Source organism: Simochromis diagramma, unplaced genomic scaffold (genome assembly GCF_900408965.1).
Source record: "Simochromis diagramma unplaced genomic scaffold, fSimDia1.1 OVJJ01000334.1, whole genome shotgun sequence".
Classification (NCBI taxonomy): domain Eukaryota; kingdom Metazoa; phylum Chordata; class Actinopteri; order Cichliformes; family Cichlidae; genus Simochromis; species Simochromis diagramma.
The window spans coordinates 6,618,253-6,638,694 of record NW_024386764.1 but is presented as its reverse complement, the minus strand read 5'-3'; the positions used below and the strand labels follow the sequence as shown (position 1 = coordinate 6,638,694).

General features: G+C 41.5%; 1 protein-coding gene across 2 annotated transcripts in view; it reads right to left on the bottom strand.

Moving 5' to 3' along the window:
• kank3 (KN motif and ankyrin repeat domains 3) overlaps positions 1-20,442 on the bottom strand; it is a 37,968-nt gene that overhangs the window by 2,369 nt on the left and 15,157 nt on the right. Inside the window, exons 2-11 of one of the 2 annotated variants that reach the window (XM_040033718.1) lie at positions 11,125-11,180; positions 10,502-10,590; positions 7,978-9,777; positions 7,121-7,223; positions 6,726-6,950; positions 6,496-6,586; positions 5,863-6,082; positions 4,117-4,259; positions 2,570-2,770; positions 966-1,067 (exon numbers count right to left, since the gene is read on the bottom strand). In XM_040033718.1, coding sequence (XP_039889652.1) covers positions 966-1,067; positions 2,570-2,770; positions 4,117-4,259; positions 5,863-6,082; positions 6,496-6,586; positions 6,726-6,950; positions 7,121-7,223; positions 7,978-9,777; positions 10,502-10,538 — 2,922 coding nt within the window. In that variant the 5' untranslated portion in view covers positions 10,539-10,590; positions 11,125-11,180. The remainder of the gene's footprint in view (positions 1-965; positions 1,068-2,569; positions 2,771-4,116; positions 4,260-5,862; positions 6,083-6,495; positions 6,587-6,725; positions 6,951-7,120; positions 7,224-7,977; positions 9,778-10,501; positions 10,591-11,124; positions 11,181-20,442) is intronic. The other variant, XM_040033721.1, reaches the window with a different exon arrangement.

Below are 20,442 nucleotides of genomic sequence, written 5' to 3'. Positions count from 1 at the left end.
TTTCTACTCATGTTCTCCAGTGAAGTCTGAGAAAGTCCTTAAGTAATGAATTTTACGCCTTGAATCGAGCCAACCAGCTACGAGGTGAATTGTGACCAAAAAAAAAAAAAAAGATTTGATTTGGATAAAAAGAGTCAAAGATACTAAGACTGTGCACCTAATTAACATTGGAGGGACTACTCATCCCATAAAAATTAAAAATCCCAGTTTTCCACAGCAAATTACTTCCAGCAATCCATCCATACTCTTTCACCTACCCTTATCAAGGTTGAGGGGGGGCTGGAGCCTATCCCAGCTACCATAGGGCAAGAGGCAAGGTACAAGGTCTGACGCAGGGCTAACACAGAGACGGACCATTCACACTCACATTCACACCTTTGGACCAATTTAGAATCATCAATTAACCTAACCCTACTAATGGCATGTCTTTGGACTGTGGGAGAGTACCCAGGAAGAACCACACAAACACAGGGAAAACATGCGAACAGTGTTGTATGTGTGGTGAGTTTTATGGCTCATAATACTTATGGAGAATATGAATGGGACTTTTACTTCCTGATCACCACTGTTGCACTCTATAGCAGTGTGCAGAAGTGTTTCCTTAACTGTTACATTTACTTTGGATGTTGAGCAAGCCTTACTTTTTGTTCTCCATTATTTTTCTTCGTTTGCGTTCCACTTTAGTTTGGCCATGAACATACGGTGCACTAATCTACTGCTGTGAAGGAGGCAAAAAAAGAAATAAAAATATTGTTCAACTGTTTAAACGCCTTTGAGTTCTGCCTCCAATACTCAGCTGTCCCTAACAATTCTTACCAGTTTAAATATTCACACAGTGTGACAAGATTATGTGGCGATTATGCGGATTTTCCCCTTTAGCCTAAAATAAATCGTCTGTATTCGAGAAAGTGGAGAAGAAGGAGTCGGGAATAAACCAAAGTCCATCTTTGATAATATGAACTCACCGCAGCAGTCTGGGTCTTGGCATAGTTCATATGAGCGTAGAGTAGCACAGCTGTGTCGTTGTGGGATGCCTCCAGTGCGATGGACAGAGCATTGCTTCCATCCTGCAGACAGACAGCAAAGATGGAGAGAGACACATGAGTATCCAGGAGAGCTTTTCAACTAGAGCAGAAAGCTTTACAGTGTGAGAGCAACCATGTGATACATGTTACGCACAGTTGCTCTGTTTTCCAGTTGTTTGGACAGTTTTGTTATTTCTTTTACCATCATGCACCTTTGCTTAACCAGTTAACTATGGGACTTTTATTGCTTTATGATACGTTTGACTGTTTATAATACAGGAAGACAAAATGGTCAGTTTGGAGTTATTTTGTTGGCCAAAGAATTTAAAGTACAGTGTCTTGCTACCTTCAGTCAGTGTCTGTTTGGTTTTACGATCCTTTTTAAAAACCAGTCACACTGCTGTCAGTATACTTATCCTTATTTGTGATTGGTCAGATGCTGGCAGCGCCACTGTTTTCTTTTGAACAAAGAGGGGAAAGTTGATAACTAGCTTCATGTGACCGTTTATCCTGACCGCTGATTTTGGGGTAAGTGAATCCAGATTTCGGAAGTTACCCTGGGTATGTTGAACTCGCTTCATCTCCTCAATTCCCAGACATGTGCAGACTGGGGGATGCTGCACAGTGGTCAACGTGGCCAGGTCCCAGCTTTCATGAAATGTGCCAAGAAATTCAAAGTGAGCCAATATATTTTCTCATTTTAGACATTTGATATGTTTTCTAATATGAGCTTGTTAGATTTGCAAATCGTTGCTTTCCCTTTACATTTTAAACATGGTCCCAACATTTGAAAATGGGGTTTGTAGTAACAATACTGCTTAATATAACAAGTGAACTGAAAGTAAAAATGGTTCTGCAGTCGTTACTGTATCCACTCAGCCTTGCAGTCAAACTTTGTCACGCAGTTTTGTTTTTTCAGCGGAGAGGGGAGGTGGGGGCTTTTCCTTCCACCCCCTCAGTCCAGCTGTGCTGTACTGAAACACAAACCAGGAGCTGCTTGCACCAAATGGCCAACTCATTCTGGCACAGATGTTAATGCTCAAATATCTGTCTGTCTGGCTTCTCTTCAAGCATCTACAGAAATCCACTGTAAAATCACTTTAAAACATACAAGTGGGGAGAAAAGCAGGAGTGTTGAGCAGACCTTTGCTAGCGTTAGCATTTAATGCTGTCAGATTTTTGTATTTCTTTATGGGTTAAGTGGTGAAAAATGCAGAGGACCAGTGTAATGCCTGCAGGACATTGTGTCTGAAATCTGCAAGTGTGTTTTAATTTTTTTCCTCTGGGGTCCAGTCACTGCGTTTCCTCTGTACAGCATCCGTTTTAGTCTAATCTGATTGTAACACCTCAGCTTTCTAAGAAGAAATAGAGAAAAAAGGAAACTACACAGACGAGCAGTTTCCTGAGAAGAGATTAAGCCAAATCCCAGAGAAGAAAGCTCCTGGATGTTTTTTGGCAGCCATCAAACAGCTGGCTTCAGTGTTAGGCTCATGTTTCTGTCATTGCATGAGCTAGTTCAAATGCTTAAATTGTAGAAGTCTTACGTTATCCACAATGGATATGTCGCACCCGGGCTGTTCCAGGAGCAGTTTGACAATCTCAGTTCGGCCGTGCTCACTGGCACACATCAGAGCCGTCGATCCCTCATCGTCCTGCACGTTGACATCGGCTCCACACTCGAGCAGCGCCCGCACCATCTCCTGACGCCCGTGGCTGACTGCTAACATTAATGCCGTCTGGCCTGCCTGCAGAGGTAAAGAATTTTAAATGATTTAGATTAACGAGGAAGCTTCTGCCATTTAAAGCTTGAGTGTTCAGAAGACTTCAGACTGCTTTATTTTTGGATAAATGGCATTCCTGCATGGTGCACTTTTCCTTTTACTGCTACTGCCCAAAAACAACGCTCACATTTGAGCATCGTGCACTCTTGGTCATTCACTCATTTACTACTCCTCATATAACAGACAGCTGTTTACTCAGTAGCAGGCAGTAAATTAAATTCTAGACACATAATTTGATTTTGCATCGTCACTTGCAGGTGCAGTCACACAATGCTAATTTTTGCCATCTATGAGCTGATTCGATCTTGCCAAAAAGAATCAGAGAAATGGACACTTATGCTAAAATCTGATTTTTTTTTTTTTTTTTTTTTTATTATTAAAGGGAGGATGTCTCCCTAAAGTCCAGCTACAAGGAAAGCTGGCACAACTGAATACACACCATACTTGAGAATCAAGACGGCAGCTTTGCAAGAAGTATACAAGAAAAGTCTTCTGGCTGTCTGATTAAGCACAAAACTGATCCAAAATGTAAATATAGCAAAAAAATATAGTCTGAAGTCCTTACCCGAAAACTGCATTGCGTGACTCGTGCTTAATTACCCACAGCAACAATAACAAGCAGCAGTAATTGGTTTTATAGACAGTGATGCTATAAATTCAGTCCTATGACTTGGCAGCGGAAAAACCCATCAGGCGCTGTGTCAAAACACATACACTACTCAGCCTGATTAGATCAGCCGGGGAATGAAGAAGACTTCAAGTCAACAGGTTCTCGTGAGTGGCTTCTGTGTCATGTTAGGCTCCACATTTGCTAAATCTAATCTGAGATATGCCCAATCACACCTCAGGTTTCCAGATTTAAATGCAGTATAGTAGTTTAATACAATAAAACAGCTCCACCTTGAAATAAACAGGGAATAAAGAAATTACAGTAGTCTAAAAATAAATTCACTCATAACATTATTTTTTATTTATTAAATGTTAATAAGCTTTATAAATCCATTCACAGAAGCTCTTTGTGTGCATTTCTAGACATGTTGCGCATTCGCATTTCTCCAGGGCTGAGGTTGTTTTTATTATAAAAATAACTAGTATTGGCATGTTAAAGTCACATGAGTACTAAAACTTTCTTCCACAAATTGTTCCCATCAAATCTTGTGGAATTTCAAAATAAAACGAACAAAATAAATGAGAAATACAGGATATAAGCTACTAGCATACGAAAGAAATGGCTGCTTCCAAATATCTGCACATTCATGTGGCATGTTTGTCCACTTTAAGAGCTGGATGATGAACTGCTGATGACTTGCCTGGCTGGCCTTGGCGTTGACATTACCCTGACTGAAGAGCTTCTTGACCACAACCATGTCCTCCTCCTTCTTCACAGTTGACAGAGCAGCCAACATGATGGCTGTGTAGCCCGCCTTGTTCTGCTTATCCACAGAGCACACACCTGTAGGAGATATGCTTATCACTTATTGAAGCGTAAGGACAGGACTGTCAGCAGGTATTAGGTTAGTTGACCAGTGAATAACACTGAAATGCCAATGAAAATGCTGTCACTATGTAAATAGTGTATAAAAAGTAACAATATATTCCAAAGATGGCGCTTTAAATACATTTGTTGCTCGTGACTGAGTAAAAATGAGTTTTGCTGTGGTGGTATTCTGATTACCATTTCTTTAAAAAGATATCATCAGATTAGGAAAAGCATAATATGTTCAACTTATATTTCGATCATGTATATCAGCACTTTGGCTGAGACTTTGTGTCTTTTAAATGTGCTATATAAATAAAGATGACTTGACTTGACTATATACACATGGCGAAAGTCTTTAAAAAAAATTAGGTGTGTGCAAGTAACCAACTTTGTGATCACAATAACTCAGAACAAGAACGAGACAACATAGGATTTTCAAATTGATACCACGGGTCCATCTATTAGGAGGCTGTCAACTGTCAGTATTATTTATTTATTGATACTCTTGGCTCTGCATGATTATGTAGAGATGGTATATTCTTAAGAGGGTCAACTCTGGCTGTGCGCACAGCAAACTCACCCTCTTGCTGTTTAATTCAGTTCTGTTTTATTTATACAGCGCCAAATCACAACAACAGTCAACTCAAGGCGCTTTATATTGTAAGGTAGACCCTACAATAATACATACAGAGAAAACCCAACAATCATATGACCCCCTATGAGCAAGCACTTTGGCGACAGTTGGAAAAACTCCCTTTTAACAGGAAGAAACCTCCGGCAGAACCAGGCTCAGGGAGGGGCCAGTTGGAGTCGCAGCAGATGGCTGCCCCTCCCTGAGCCTGGGAGGCCGTCACTCCCAGGCTCAGGGTCGGCCAGATGGCTACAGCCAGATGGCTCCAGATGTTCAAGGTTGCTCCAGATGATTGGCTGGTCCTTGCAAACAGAAGGTTTGCAAGGACCAGCCAATCATAAGCAAGCACGTTGTAAAGGAAGCTCGCCTTCAAGCGAGAAGAGTTGAACACTTGCAGTGCACACACCATCAGTTTGAGTTATACATTGGATGATCTGAAGGGCTGTCCCTGAGGTCCAGTATAACATTTACAACTATTTTGAGATATGAATCATGCAAAGCTACTCTAGCGCAATAAACACAAGGAGCTAGAAATGAGCGTTATCGTCCATTTTAAATTCCCCTTTATATCTGCCTCAAACATTCATTATTTTAAATGTATACACAGCCCCACAGTGCAAACAAGAAAGTTCTCCTTGACTGTTAGTTTATTAAACAAAAGGATAGTGCTACACTCACTGAAAAAGCAGGTTTCATTTCATTGTTTACTTCCTGTGGCTGCACATTAAGTGTGTGCTGTTTTTTGTTTTTCTTCCCATGAGGCATGGTGATAAGGTCGACAGGAATTATAAACTCCAAAACCCGAAAACTGCTGATCCTGCCTAGCATAAAGTGGACACAGAACCACATGTTGCCTGATCTTATCAAACCTCAAATCAAGATAGTAACAGTGCGCAAACATTAAATTCAAGTCAGGATTATCCTTCTCTGAAAGCTACTGCTAACCTGTGTCCAGCAGCAGCTCCACCACACCAAAGTTAGAGTGAGAGACGCTGTAGTGAAGAGCTGTATTCCCATTGCCATCTGTCATGTTGACTACGTGCTCCAGCAGCATTGATGACACCTCGGAGAACGCCATCAGGTAGTCGGAGACCCGCGGCGGCTGAGCCATCTTCGCGCTGGAGATACGAAACCACTCTAGTTGGACAGTGTGTGTGCTGGAGAGCTGGAGGTGAGGACGGGAAGTGATATATACTTATAAACTGCAGACAAGTGCCTGAATTAGATCGGCATACAGTATAGACACAAGTAAAACTGCTTTTGTTTCAAGTTTTTAGTAGCCAGTTAGACCCAGTGAATGAGTTTTTCTTTACATGATGGCTGTTTTTCTACAAGGCACACTTTAGCAGTGATGAGGTTAACAGTTTACCCCCCAGAGTTCCTACCAGGCAGTCATGAATCACTAATTCAAGACACATTTGGCACTTTCTCAGAATATTTTTGCTATATAATCAAGAGAAGGAGCAAAAAGTTTGATTTTAAACACTTTTGCATGATTAAATATTGCCTCACTGCAGGCGAAAGCGTTACGTGTGTCCCCTGGAGGAAAAATTGAAAAAGAGGAAAGCAGGGACGCACCACTTCCTTACTCTTCAGTGTTTTGAGGTCGTCGTTTAGGTGGTTCTTCAGAATGAGACAGGCTTCTCGCATTTTTGAGCTCAACTCAAATCTGTGACAAAGCAGACAAACGTGTGAAGTTGAAACACAGAAATAAAATCGCATTTAGAGGATAAGGCCTTTTGTTCCCTCAATACATTACACTCTAAGTCAACAAAACTACATTTACTTTCATTTTCATAACAACCCACTTTTCTTTCACACCATCAGATGAATAATTTGCAGCTCTCAGCGTTTCCTCATCAGTGTCACTCTCATCCAGGTTAACGTTTCTCTCCTCCTCTGACGTTTCTTCCTCCAAAGCTGCCTCATCTTCTTCAGTGCTGTCCAAGCACTCGCCTTCGACACTTTCTCCAGAAGAACTCCCATCTTCCTCCTCTTCTTCCTCCTCTTCTTCACTGGATGTTGATTCATACCTGGAAGAGCCAAATATCTCAAATATCTCATCTCTGGCTCTTTATTTCTCATTTGTTAAATCTGTCACCTGGTCAAAGTGTCATTTCCCTCCTCGAGACTACTTGTCGCCACTTATTTTATTTTTGCAGAGGTAAAAATAAAAATTTGGTTTCACATTACAGTAACTCACCCTCCATTTAGAATACCAACAAACTGCAGGCTCTTCTTGCTGCTGCTGCGATTCTCCCCTGCGTTATTCCCATCTTTCCTCTTCATGATTGATTTCAGCAAACCTGTTGCCATAAAAGAGGGAAAAAAATAGTGAAAATGCTTGTGCATGAGCAGAACGTGTCTCACACACAAGCAGAAGGTTCAATGAGAGATGCAGGCAGCACAGTTAGGCTGCAGTCAATCAGCATTAGTGATGACAACCAATCCACAGATGAGCCATTCAGTTCAGTACTATATCTCCCACTAGCAGCACACTCGCTAAGCTAACATAGCCTGAAAGAGGCTAGCAGAAAAGCAACAAGTGCTTGAAGCCAACTGACTCAAGCCATCCAAACAACCTTTATTTGTATGTTTGCAGGAGTTTTTAAATTTAACTGCAAATTGTGATCAAGTGAGCTGAAAAACTGAGCATTGACAACATAGCGCCTTCTCTCACTCTCACTATCGGTATGTTGCATGTAGCAAGTGTGTCCTATGATCTTGTGTCGACTTTCAACTAAAAGAATTTAGATGCCTAAATTATGACTTAAACTAAAATCAAAATTAATACTGCTAATGGGAATTCATTATTTTTGTTACTTATTATCTTACTAAATAATTCGTGATGCTGAGCCTGACATTGCCTTGCACATAAATGATTCAGCCTCGTTCTAACGGTGATAATTACAGGTCATTACTGCATCACTGGGTTTAAGTTAGGATGTCTGGATCGAATCAGAACTGGGCAAAGTTGGATCCATGCATCCTTAATGTTAACTGCAAGCCAATATTTGACCCCAGCTCATAAAATCAGCAGCAAAGCCAAACAGTACTTACCTGTCTTGGTGCTGCTGGCTGCAGTCTTCTCTTTTTCATCTCCTCCTTCATTCTTAACCTTTCCAACTACTTCTTCTTCTTCTGGTGAGACCTTGTATTCAGCAATAGTCAGCTGTCTCCTCTTTGGTACAGTAACTTTTTGCTCTTCAGTCTTTTCCTCGCTTAAGTTCTCCCATTGACACCCGGTGCTAACGAGTACAACCGGAGCAGCCAGAGCTCGTTCTTCTAGTGTCTCTAATGCATCGGTCTGGGTGCTTTGTTCACTTTGATCTGACTCTGCGTCTTCACCTACACATGCATCGGCCACCTCCGGATGACAAGAAACTGCAGTGTGCTTTAATGCAGAAGTTAGCGTTTCTACTTGGGCATTTGTCATGACAGGTTTGGCAAGAACCCCCTTCTCAAATGTGATTTTGGAGATGTTTTCCTCCATCTTCGCTCTAAGAACTCCAAGGTCTTTATCTGCAACACTCAACCGATCCTCTAGAGCCACAATGGACTCCTGTTGGAATTTAATGGTGTCCTGTAAGGTGTCTATCTCCCGCTGTGCTTCTGTGGTCAGGCCAAGTAGTGACTCCATGACCCAAACCTCAGCCTCTTCTGTCTCCACTCTGGTTTGTATTCCCTCCTCCTGAACCAGGGGGGGTTCTGTTTCTGTGCATTTCTCGCAAACATTCACTCTGGTGCCCTCACATGCATCTTTTACACCATCTCTGTAGTATAAAACAACTGAGGCCATCGGCATGTCGTCCCCTACAGCCACTGACTTCTTCTGAATGACTGTTTTTTCAGGGGCGTTTACTAAAGTCTTACTTGACAGTTTGAGGGGTTTCTCCTCTTTCCCTTCAAACTTTTCTGTCAGCCTTTTCAGCTCACCAGATTTTACAAAGCCTTTGTGTCCAGTCGAGGTCAGTGAAGTCAATCGACTGTGTTCAGTTTGGAGGATCTCTACGGTTTGGGTGGATGTCTCTGTAAACTGTTGCTTCTGTTGGGCCAAGTCCATGGCTGCCTTCTTCTCCTGCAGGGCTAACAAGAGCATATCTTTCTCTGCACGAAGCTTGGCCACTTCTTTCTCAAGTGCAGGAACACCTTTTACCCTTTCTTCCATCTCCTTCAGCTGCTTCAAGGCTGTTGCCATTTGCTCTCTAACTGTTTGCAGTTGGCTGGGTGGGATTGGGGTCACAGTGGTGCCAGCAGCTGGAGTGCTGCGCCCAGAGGTCTGAGGACTGGGTTTGGTCCAACTACTTTGCAGAGGCTGCATGGCTGGAGAGGGTAAGAGCGGTTTGGGAGGATCTGCAAGCTGGAAGCGGGCGCCATTTTGGTTCTGGTGGGTTTGTTCCTGCTGTAGCCTCCGGCTGGTTTCCAGGAGAGTCCGCTCAACTCTGGGGTTACGTTGTGGTGGAGGCGGTGGCACTTTTGCCCCAGCAGATAGCGGAGGAACGTTGAGAAAAGTTACAGGGGAAAGGGAGACTGTCTCGCAGGGAGCTGACCCAAGTCGGTTACGAGGCGGTGGTGGCGGTGGAGCTCTGCCATCTTCGCTGACCGGGGATGAGAGCGACTCAGTGGACGTCCAGCCACTGGTACGCCCCCCCACACCCGGACTCCTCTGGGAGAGTTTTAGCCCCCGACCAGAGCGTCGAGAACTGATGGGTGCGCGACGGAGGTTGTGCCCACTTTCTATCTCTTCTACATATTTAAGAAAGTCTAGATCCAGCTGAAATCCATACGGAGTCTGGACAGAGTAAGAAGCTTGCTGATCTGCTTCCTCTTGACTGGGGTAATGGAAAGGCGAGCCTAGATCTGAAAGGGGAAAGACATGTTATGGACAACACGTGATCGGTACTTAAGAAATTCCAGAGGGCATCTCTATAAACAGAAGTTACATTTGATTTCAGTGAGACCTGGCAATGAGTTGAATTGCGTTTCCTTTTTAAACATGTGCATGTGTTTATTTCCTTTGTCTATATCCGTCTTTGCCAGCTGCTTCCTCACAGACTTCCTTATCATCCTGGTATGCATGATCAACAGTTATATAAACAAACCAGGAGTGTGATTGTAAAGCACTGTGTCATCATATAACTAACAGATTTAAAACCCCTCAGGCTATCATCAAAATATTATACCTTTACAGGAAACAAAAAGCACTCCTGTTGTATTCGCCAAAAAAAAAAAAAAAAAAAAAAAAAAAAAAAAAGAAAAGGAGAAAAAAAAGCCATGTCTAATTTTTTGGCTTCAGCATTGGCAAAGGTTAACACTTTCAGCGTTATTTCATTATCAACTGTAGTTGATTTAGGTGTCTTAAAGATGCATCATACTCTGATATCATCTTAATTATCTAAATGTGGTTAGTTCATCACCGTCCTGTCAGGTCAAAACAAATTACTTGATACATTTCTAAAACTACATGTTGCAAACCCCAAACCTCATCTCTAGGCGTAACGAACAGAAATATTCAGGACACACAATTACATTTGACAGTAAGCTTTAATTTCAATAACAGAGACTTCTTTATGGAGTTTCTTACCAGGCAGCTTTGGGTTAACTTGCACAGACTGAGTCATTTTTCAGGACGAGGACCTTTCAGCACGCACACAGCTTTGAATCAACACCTGGCTTAAAGAAAAAAAACAGATCAACATGCATGCATTTGTTATAGATGACCTTGAACCAAGACCAGTGGAAATAAAGGAAGCTATAAAGTATTGCACAGAAGTAAGTTTCTGCAAGTAGAATTTAGACTTTCCCATGTTTTGGGTTTTTTTTCTTAATTGGTAAAATTTTTAAACCAAGCGCAGAGGATCGTCTTTTATGGGTTGTAAGAACATGTAACAACCTGTGACTGAATTCAAAAGATTGCGAATCCCCATCTTTCACTTTAACTAATTCAGTTAAACCCATCTCGTAGTTAGTTGCTGTTAGTCAGCCTTTTTAAGAGAGGTTTCTTTGTTTAGCCACAGTAGCTGTCTCTGCTGTTACTAACTGATTCTTCTTCAGGAAATATAAAATGCTTCCTGTGCTGCAGAAAAGCTCCTAGGTCCAAACAGCATGTGGAAAACTCTGAATTTTGGACACCAATTACAAAGGAAAAACGTAAAAGTGAAGCTTAAAACAGTGTGTTAAAGAGGTTCATCTCTGTCAGCCACTCACTGATTAATTCATGCAGCTGGAGCTCAGGTCGTTCGTCCTCCCTGCTTCACACAGCCCTGTGAGACATACATCAATTATCATCATAAACAACTTCTGTCACAATAGAGGAGAACTGAATAAACTGATGAGTCAACATTTCTGTATCAGTTTGCTGAAGATGAAAATGATGTGAATCATCACATCTGGCTTTTACAGTGACCAAATGCCACACACAACCTTCAGTGAGAGCATACTGGGAAAATGGTGGGTCAATACCGAGAAAGCTGTTCTACAGCTTTGTCTTTTTTCCTGTTAATCTACCACACACACACACCGCTATGATACAGATCAGAATGCATTCTCTCCCAGGTATTTTCTTTTTGGTTTGTTTTTGGGCATTTCAACCTTTCTTGCTGAATAGGACAGTGAAGCAGACAGGAAAGGAGACAGAAAGAGCAGGAATGCCATACAGGAAGTGGATTTTTTGTTTTCAAGCCTCGAGTTGTTTGGCTCACTCTGTCACTACAATACTACAGGATGTTGCTACTTCCCACCAATAAATAGTCAAGGCAAAAAGAAAAACGTTCATTTCAAACAAAGAGATAATTAGTGATGCAATAAGAATTTGCATTGCAGAAAGAGTTCGCTTTTAGACTAGAAACCGGCTAAGCTCACCACCAACTGATGCGCACAGAAATTAGAGATTTTACACAAAACAATAAACTATTATAAAATTCAAAAGTTGTTCTGTGGAGAAAGCCAACTCTGATTACAGTCTGATGAGTTAATGTCAAACAGTTGAGGCTGGCATTGAGTCCATGTCTACGATTGTTTTTTAATACACCAACATGTCCCCTCACTTCCTTCACTTGCATCTCTTTGTTCGTTCGTGCATTTTATTTATCCATCCATTTAGTTTTTTTTTTAATTGTTGATCAGTTAGCAGTGTTTCTGCCATATAAATGAAATGAAATCAAAGCTGGGAGCCTTCACACTGGTATGAAAATGTCAAAAAGTTTGTTGCCCATCATTCATACATAGATGGATTACAATCACTAATAGTCTGGTGAAAGTTTTACATATAACGCTGTTAGATTAGTAAATTAATAATTACCAATAGCTGTATTACTGTTATTACTTTTAATATTTACTTTTTTTTTTTTAAACCTAATGCATCAGTGTATACGTTGCTTCTCAGACCATTTACCTACTTGCATCGTTATTACCTACAACATGTTGCACTAAATTGGCCTGCCCAATCTACAGTGTTAAATTTACACCAATCAGATTATCCATTATATTGCATCTCACTGTGCTACTGCATGAATAAACTATGACATGTTGAGGCGCAGCATATACGTAAAAACACATCAAAAGACGTGCACATTGGATACACCTTTGCTTCCTCGCTCTTAGAGAAGTGAGAAGTAAGTCATGTAATCCCACTTTGTCACAGTGTTTATGTCTACCGGCACTGAAGCACATGCCACTATCACCTGTGATAGTGGCTGGCGTCTGAGATGGTCAGTGTTACTGGCACAAACCTTGTTTTGGTGTGTTTCAGATTTAAAGCAAAGACTGGATACAGGAAGTTGAATACAGCAACCTGACCCACACACACACACACAATCAAAACTTTAGAATACACATAGTCATTCATTTAGTTTACAACACACACTGTTGTAGCCATGCACAAACACACACACACACAGAGACGTTTTCCAGTAGCCTCAAGCACATTCCTAACACACGCTGTTGAAGCACGCCAGTCGTCCTTCTAGCTGGCAGACTGCTGATAACCTATAAACACACACACACACACATCATCTGACAGCTCAGACTATAACACACACACACACACACACACACACACGCGCACACACACACACACACACACCTTTTACTGTCAAAGAAAAGCCCGTAAACATTCACACAGGCTGCTGACTAACTATTCCAAATCTTGTCAGAGGTTGTTGTCTCGGACTTGATAGTAAGAACCTTTAGTGCAAAGAAAAGAAAGAATGCAGTACTGATAAACGTTTCATTTTTTTTCCCCCTTATCAGGCTTCACTTTCCCCAACATCCGCAATCAGGCTAAGCGGTCACACGAAAGCGGTTATCAATAGTTAACCCAGGGTTTGTTAATCTAGCTGCAAGCTCATTGCCATGAAAGAAATTTGGCATTTGCATCTGACCAGTCACAAACATGGACAGGTCTACCAGCAGCACGTCAGCATTGGCTCAACGCAGCCCGCCACTCCTGTAATTGGCCTGTTCAGCACCACCAATTCCTCCTGGGAATTCCTGGAAACCCGCAGTTTTTGAATCTGTCAGTGAGATCATTTATCAGCAAACATCGCCTCAGTGTAAGGCATATAATGCATTTAAACTGACCGCATGGTTATGAACATGTATAATATACGTGGGCAATGACGCTGGTCACTTACGAAGGTTAGTTCATAGACTGTACAGAGGTTACAGACCCGCCGTAGACAAGTATGAACAAATTTCCTGTTTGAGGTTCATAAATACAACAGAGTACATATTGACAATAAACACCACTGCACTCTACACTCTGTTTTCTGAAGCAGCTGACGTCTTAACATCTGTCAGACAATGTTCAAGATTCTCTGAGAGTCTGTTGTGGCAGGTTGAGGGTCGCAGATGCCAACAGACTCAAACTGTGGCGATGGAGCTGGACTCCCTTGAGATGATGTCAGAGAGGTGGATGTTGTCAAAAATAAGGACAATGCTGGACAACACCTCCCACCCACTCCATGACGTGCTGGCCAATCACAGGAGCGCGTTCAGTGAGAGACCGAGATTACCCAAATGCATCACTGAACGACACAGGAAATTATTCCTGCCCGTAGAATTCCTCCATATAATGCACAAGTATACACATCCTCTACGGAAAAAAAGTACCACATGATAAGAGGGGCACCTCAGTGTTAACCACATATATATCCAATTTGTGCAATATACTGGGATATTTAGAAGCAGAGCCATTTGTATCTATTAGAGCTATTTTGTTATACATTATTAACTAACTCTGTAATATGTTATAATATTTAGTCTAGAAAGAAAAAAGTTAGGAAAAAACAAAAGACTTTAATGTATGAACTTCTTAAGTTACCTGGCTAAGTAGTACGGGCTTCAGGTTCCCCTCAGTGTTTCAGCCACATTTGACTCCCAGACCACAGCAAACACAACGCTGCAGTGTCTGTGCCAATCGGACAAAAGCCACACAAAAGCTTTTTAAAGATGTGGCCTCGACCAAAGCAGAGAGCAGTACTTTGAGTTTTTGTATTGGCTTTGTTTAAAACCAAACACAAGCTAAGCAGAGCTCAAAAACAAGTCACAGAAATCTCGATTCAGCGGTCACTTTTAGTAACATGTAATCCTACCTACAGTTTTTGTCTGAGCACTTGTCTGCAGTTCACAAATTGAGTCTCAGTGTTGTTTGCTTTAGTAAGGTTCAGTTAGCCTGTTGTTATTGAATCCAGTTAGGTATGAGTCACAGTGCTGTGTGTTGTATATTTTCCTCCTCCTTGCAGACTGTGGTATTATGTCCATATTTACTAATGTGAAGCTGTTGGATTACAGGTTCAGTAGGGCTGTTTTAACTTGCTGAATAGAAGAAAGGACACTCCTTGAAATTAGTGCGTTTTCCATGATTAAATTGTTGGCTTAACAGTTCAAGGCTGACACTAGTGACGCAACCATGCTAATACAATTCCTTCAGAAATGCTTCCACTTCAGATAATTTGTTTACCATACAGAGCAACACAGAAAACAAACTGAAGAAAATACTGTAAACAAGCAGCTGCTGTAAGAGGCGCCATTCAGAAAGTAAAAAACAAAAAAAGGAGACTTTTACTCCCGAAAATCAACACCACATTGAATGCTGAGACATGCTGAGGCATTACTCATTAAAGAGAGTCACCCATCGCGCTGCAAGTTCATTCGATTGTTAAAACAAGAGTCAACGGGCGAGTCTCCTCTTTCTCATTTCTCACTTCTTCCTCCACAGCTCCCTTCATTTCCTCCCTGCTCCTCTTCGTTTCCCAGCTCTTGTCTTCCTCATCTTAACCCTTCTCACATGACTTTTCCCTTCTTCTCACCCCCAGCTATCCACAAGACACACACAGACACACACACACACACACATACACACACATTTCCCTCGGCTCCTCTCATGTGTTGCTGTTTTTCTCTCTGATTTGATGACAGCAAATTACAGACTGCGGAAAGAAGCTGCATTCCTTCCCTCTACACCCCGAGCCCTAACCAGCTGAGAGCCCCGCTGTCAAGTCTTTCACACTCTCAAACACACACGCAGAGTCTGAGGCTGGCACAAAACACACCGTATACACAAAGATATACAGCTGTGACACCGTTTTAAACAGCTCAAAAGTGATTGTTTTCACACCACTGATAACTTTTAGGGTTTTTTTTGTTGTTGTTGTTTTAACTGTGCAGTTTAGTGCATTGCTTTTGTTCTTTCGTCTTCTTCGAATTTCACATCTGCCAATGAAATTGGTGCCCACTGCTCTGAAACCGGAGTCTGAGAACGTGGCCAGCTGGTCACGAGCACGGCAGACAAGAATGTGTTTCAGTGCAGGAAATTCAGCAGTATTTTGTTTATGACATGGTTTTGTTTTAACATTTGAAACTACAACCTAGAGAGGACCTTCCTGTGTAAATAAGGCATTACTTAAACAAGTGATCAATTTAGCTGTTAATTACTCCAAAATAATTAAATCCATTTTCACAGGGGATTATTAATCTAATCTATTCAATTCAATTTTATTTATACAGCGCCAAATCACAACAAATATCGCCTCAAGGTGCTTTATATTGTAAGGTAGACCCTACAATAATATATACAGAGAAAAACCCAACAATTGTATGAGCAAGCACTTTGGCGACAGTGGGAAGGAAAAACTCCCTTTTAACAGGAAGAAACCTCCCACAGAACCAGGCTCAGGGAGGGGCGGCAGTCTGCTGCGACAGGTTGTGGTGTGAGAAGGAAGACAGGATAAAGACAGGCTGTGGAAATTATCTATTAGCTTATCTAAAGTAATCTATTACTTTCCAAAAGTAACCTTCTCAACACATGCAATGCAGCATCCTAGGTCCTACCATTAATTTATTTTAGATAAATGTTTTTTGTTGTTGTTGGTTTGGCTAATTTTTGATTATTGCTTGTCTGAATGTAAAAGTTTTAAAACAATACAACAAATCTCAAATGTCACACTACAAGTTTCAGTGAACAAACTTGTCAATTTATTCACAAAACATCACAAACATTCAATCTCTGAATTCAGGTTTATAAAATCAAGCACCACACAGTCTGCTTTTACACACATTCCTGAAACAATGAGTCATTCTAGAGAATTCACTGAATTAAAGCATGGTACTGTAATGACATGCCTTGCAACAAAGTCAGCTTTGTTGCAAGGCATAAGGAGTATGCTGATCGTGGCTCAAGAGTTGGGAGTTCGCCTTGTAATCGGAAGGTTGCCGGTTCGAGCCCGGCTTGGACAGTCTCGGTCGTTGTGTCCTTGGGCAAGACACTTCACCCGTTGCCTACTGGTGGTGGTCAGAGGGCCCGGTGGCGTCAGTGTCCGGCAGCCTCGCCTCTGTCAGTGCGCCCCAGGGTGGCTGTGGCTACAATGTACCTTCCGACCAGTGTGTGAATGTGTGTGTGAATGGGTGGATGACTGGATGTGTAAAGCGCTTTGGGGTCCTTAGGGACTAGTAAAGTGCTATATAAATACAGGCCATTTACCATTTACTACAAAATGGAATTGTTTAGGATTTACAGCAACTCAGCCGCAAAATGTCAGACTACATCAAGTTACAGCACATCGCCAAGAGCTGAGGCACATACTTTGTCACCAACGCTCTGAAAACTCAATAACTGCAGAGCTCCAAACCTCCTCTGGTATTAACATCAGCACAGAAACTGCACACTGGGAGCTTCAGTGGAATGGGCTTCTGTGGCTGAGCAGCTCCAGTACTTCCCATGTCAACAAACTGTGTTTTTAACAAATTCTTAAAATTTGGTGCTGAACTGCAGTCATAGCTACTGGAGCTCTATTCTGGTGCACAGAAACTAAACGCTTAAAAAATAAACACCTGTAAGCGGAAATTAATTAAATGCTCCAACTGCCTGTATTCGTGGGTGCTTTTGACAAATTTTGACTCGTGTATCTTTAACCAAAGAGTCTAATACTTTTGATAAGTATGAACATTGTGTGCTGTAATTTGGAAGAGGCTGGCTCAGGTAATGGTAGCATCGGTGGGTACACTAGCAGTGCAGTTCATGAGCTTTTGATTTCAGGATTGTGTTTTGTCTCCTGGTTTGAATCCAGATCAGCACTAGTAAACTACAGGGTTTTTTGGCCAGCTTTGTGCAACAGCTACAGAACACAGTCATGTAATGTGTCCAAGTAGCCACCAGCTGGTGCTACAATATATGTATTATGTTACTTTTACTGAATATATTTGAAACATAAAGACCTGTTCAGCTGCTGTTGTCTGCTGGCACAAGCTACACTTTGGTATCATTACAGCTTGTTGTGCATTTCTTGATTTTTGTAAGCTGACATGACTGAGTGGAAGACACCAGCATCATGCCACTTGATTGATATAGGAGTACAGGCTCCAAGAGATGGAGATGGTCCACTCTCTTGGACCACTCAGACAAAACCTCTACATCACCACCTGTATTTTCTGAGTGGGGACGGCCATTATCCAGAACACTACTGCAGCGAGTTTGGGACACCCTCAGAGCCATCCAGCGTAAACGATGAAAGACTTAAAATCATCAGAATATCCACTGTACATCATAGGATGTGGTACAAAATATGTCTATATGTTAGAACAACAACAGCTTGATTCTAAGACATTCAAAAGTAAAACTAAACATCCATCATACAGTCATACCACTAAACACACCTGAAATCTATCACCTGCAAAAATTTATGCACAAAGTTGCAAGCATAAGCATGTACCCCCAAACAGTCATGACAGATGGTTGCCCCTCCCCGAGTTTGGTTTGATTGTTTCTTCCTGCTAAAAAGGACGTTTTCCTTCCCACTGTTGTCAACTACTTGCTCATAGGGAGTTGTTTGATTTTAGGGGTTTCCTCTGTGTTACAAATCTTTTCGATTACAATATAAAGCACATATTTGGAGCTATATAAATCAAATGTAATTGAATTTAACTGAATGAAAAAACTAGCACTCAAGTTGTAACCACTTAGCAAAGTAATGAATAAAATCGTATACTTTCCCAAAATTGCTTCATTGCATCAGTCAGAGCTTCTTTGCACTGGATACACAACCCAGCATGTTAGTTACCTTTAAGCTACAACAAAAATGGAAAATACAGAATAATATTGCTGCATTTTTTTCCCCCTCAAAAAACATGGAACATGAGAGGAGAGGTATCCTGTAATCCCAGCACACACTCATAGATGTGTTATTAACGAGGACTGGAACACTGGTCAGTCCAGATCATGGAGGAGGAAACATGTTGGTTGGAGAATCGGAGCCATGTTTTGAAAGAATGACCTCATCCCCAACGCCACCCTTTTCCCGAGAAGGGAGGCCTGTGAGAGAAAAAGGGAGAGAGACGAGGAGACACGACTAGACTGATGATGAGGGGGAGAGGGACGAAAGCCAACATCCTCTCCCTGACAGTAGCTTGTACAGTCTGACTGATTTGCACGAGAAAAAAAAAAAAACTCATTCAGAAATGTGAACACGTACAGACTAATAGAAGCAAAGATACAAACCAGACACACACTCATCCACCCCAGAATGGATACCATACACTTATCATTATATAATTTAACTCTCATGATGTTTGGATCAAGTTTTGATCCATTAATCTGTGCATTTTTACACTGCATTACAGGCATTTGTAGATTCAAAAGAACTTGCATTTCCAGACACACAGCTAGAATAGTCTAGAGTAAAAGAGCTGCTTAGAATTTATTTACCTTCTTGTTTGAAGGTAACTAATACACTTTCTGTACATCCATGAATATAATAATTGAATCATCCTGCCTGATTTTGTCAGCAATCTTCATTAGTCTATTTTTAGCACCAAATAACAACAACAGTCACCTCACGCTGCTTTATATTGTAAGGTACAGGCTCTACAATAATAAAGAGAAAACCCCAACAAACAGACAAGTGCCTAAGAGCCAACACTTGGCGACAGTGGGAAGCAAAATATCCCTTTTAACAGGTAGAAACCTCCAGCAGACCAGGCTCGAGGAGGGGCAGCCATCTTCCAGGGGTTCATTATTTTTCCCTCCTCCTCCACACTCATCAACACCTCATCCTTTTTCTCCTCACTTTAAGCCTTATCTCATGAACTGAAGTCAGGGCTTTAAAACGTGAGAAACGTGCAGAAATTACTTGACAAATTGTTATCAGATTAGACATCACTGGACAGCTGACAACAAGCCAGTTAAACAACAATAGCTGGTTTTAAGCTAACATTAGCTTAAAACCTGCTAATGTCATGTTTGAATGTCCTATAATCACACTTTCTCTCTGAAAACATTTTGATTACATTCTCACATCATATAATTTATTTACTAAGCATCTAACAATGTTAGAGCCATTTCAAAAAACAAAAACAAAACAATCACTAACAGCAGCTAACAGTGGCTAACAGCAGCAAAAATAGATTATTATAAAAATTATGCACTTGAATTGGAACAAGTAAGAAAACAGAGCTCAGTTGACTACGACTTCCAATCTACTGACATCTAGTGATGAGATTTTACACACCATGTCTTTAAACAAAGCTCATTGGACATTAATAAAAACTTAAGCTTCTGAAATAGAGGTGAGAGTTTCTGTAATTACCATTTAAGAATCAACTCTGCATTTAGAGAGTTTACAGGTCAGTTTTCAGAATCTTTGCTTCCAATCTGATAATCTGAAACTTAAAGCCAGTTGCTAATCCTGAGCTTAATCTCTTTCACAGGAGTCCTCATCCTCATGAGGACATTTAGGCTGAACAGAAACTAAAATGAAGCTCAACACATCCACACACAAGAGGCCTCTCTGCTGCTTGGATAGGTCTACAGTTTCCTGAAGGGAAGCCCACTACTCCCCCAATAAATTCCCACCACCACACACCTCCATGCCCTGTGAGACCTCCTATTGTCTCCCAGTAGGAACTGGGAGGGGGGTAGAGGGTCCTGCCAGGAAACCCATCAGGCCGTCCTGAAAGCTGCTTCCTGAAGGCAGCAGGAAAGCATGAAGCATACGACAAGCAAAAGCTGAGAGCTGAACAAACACATACACA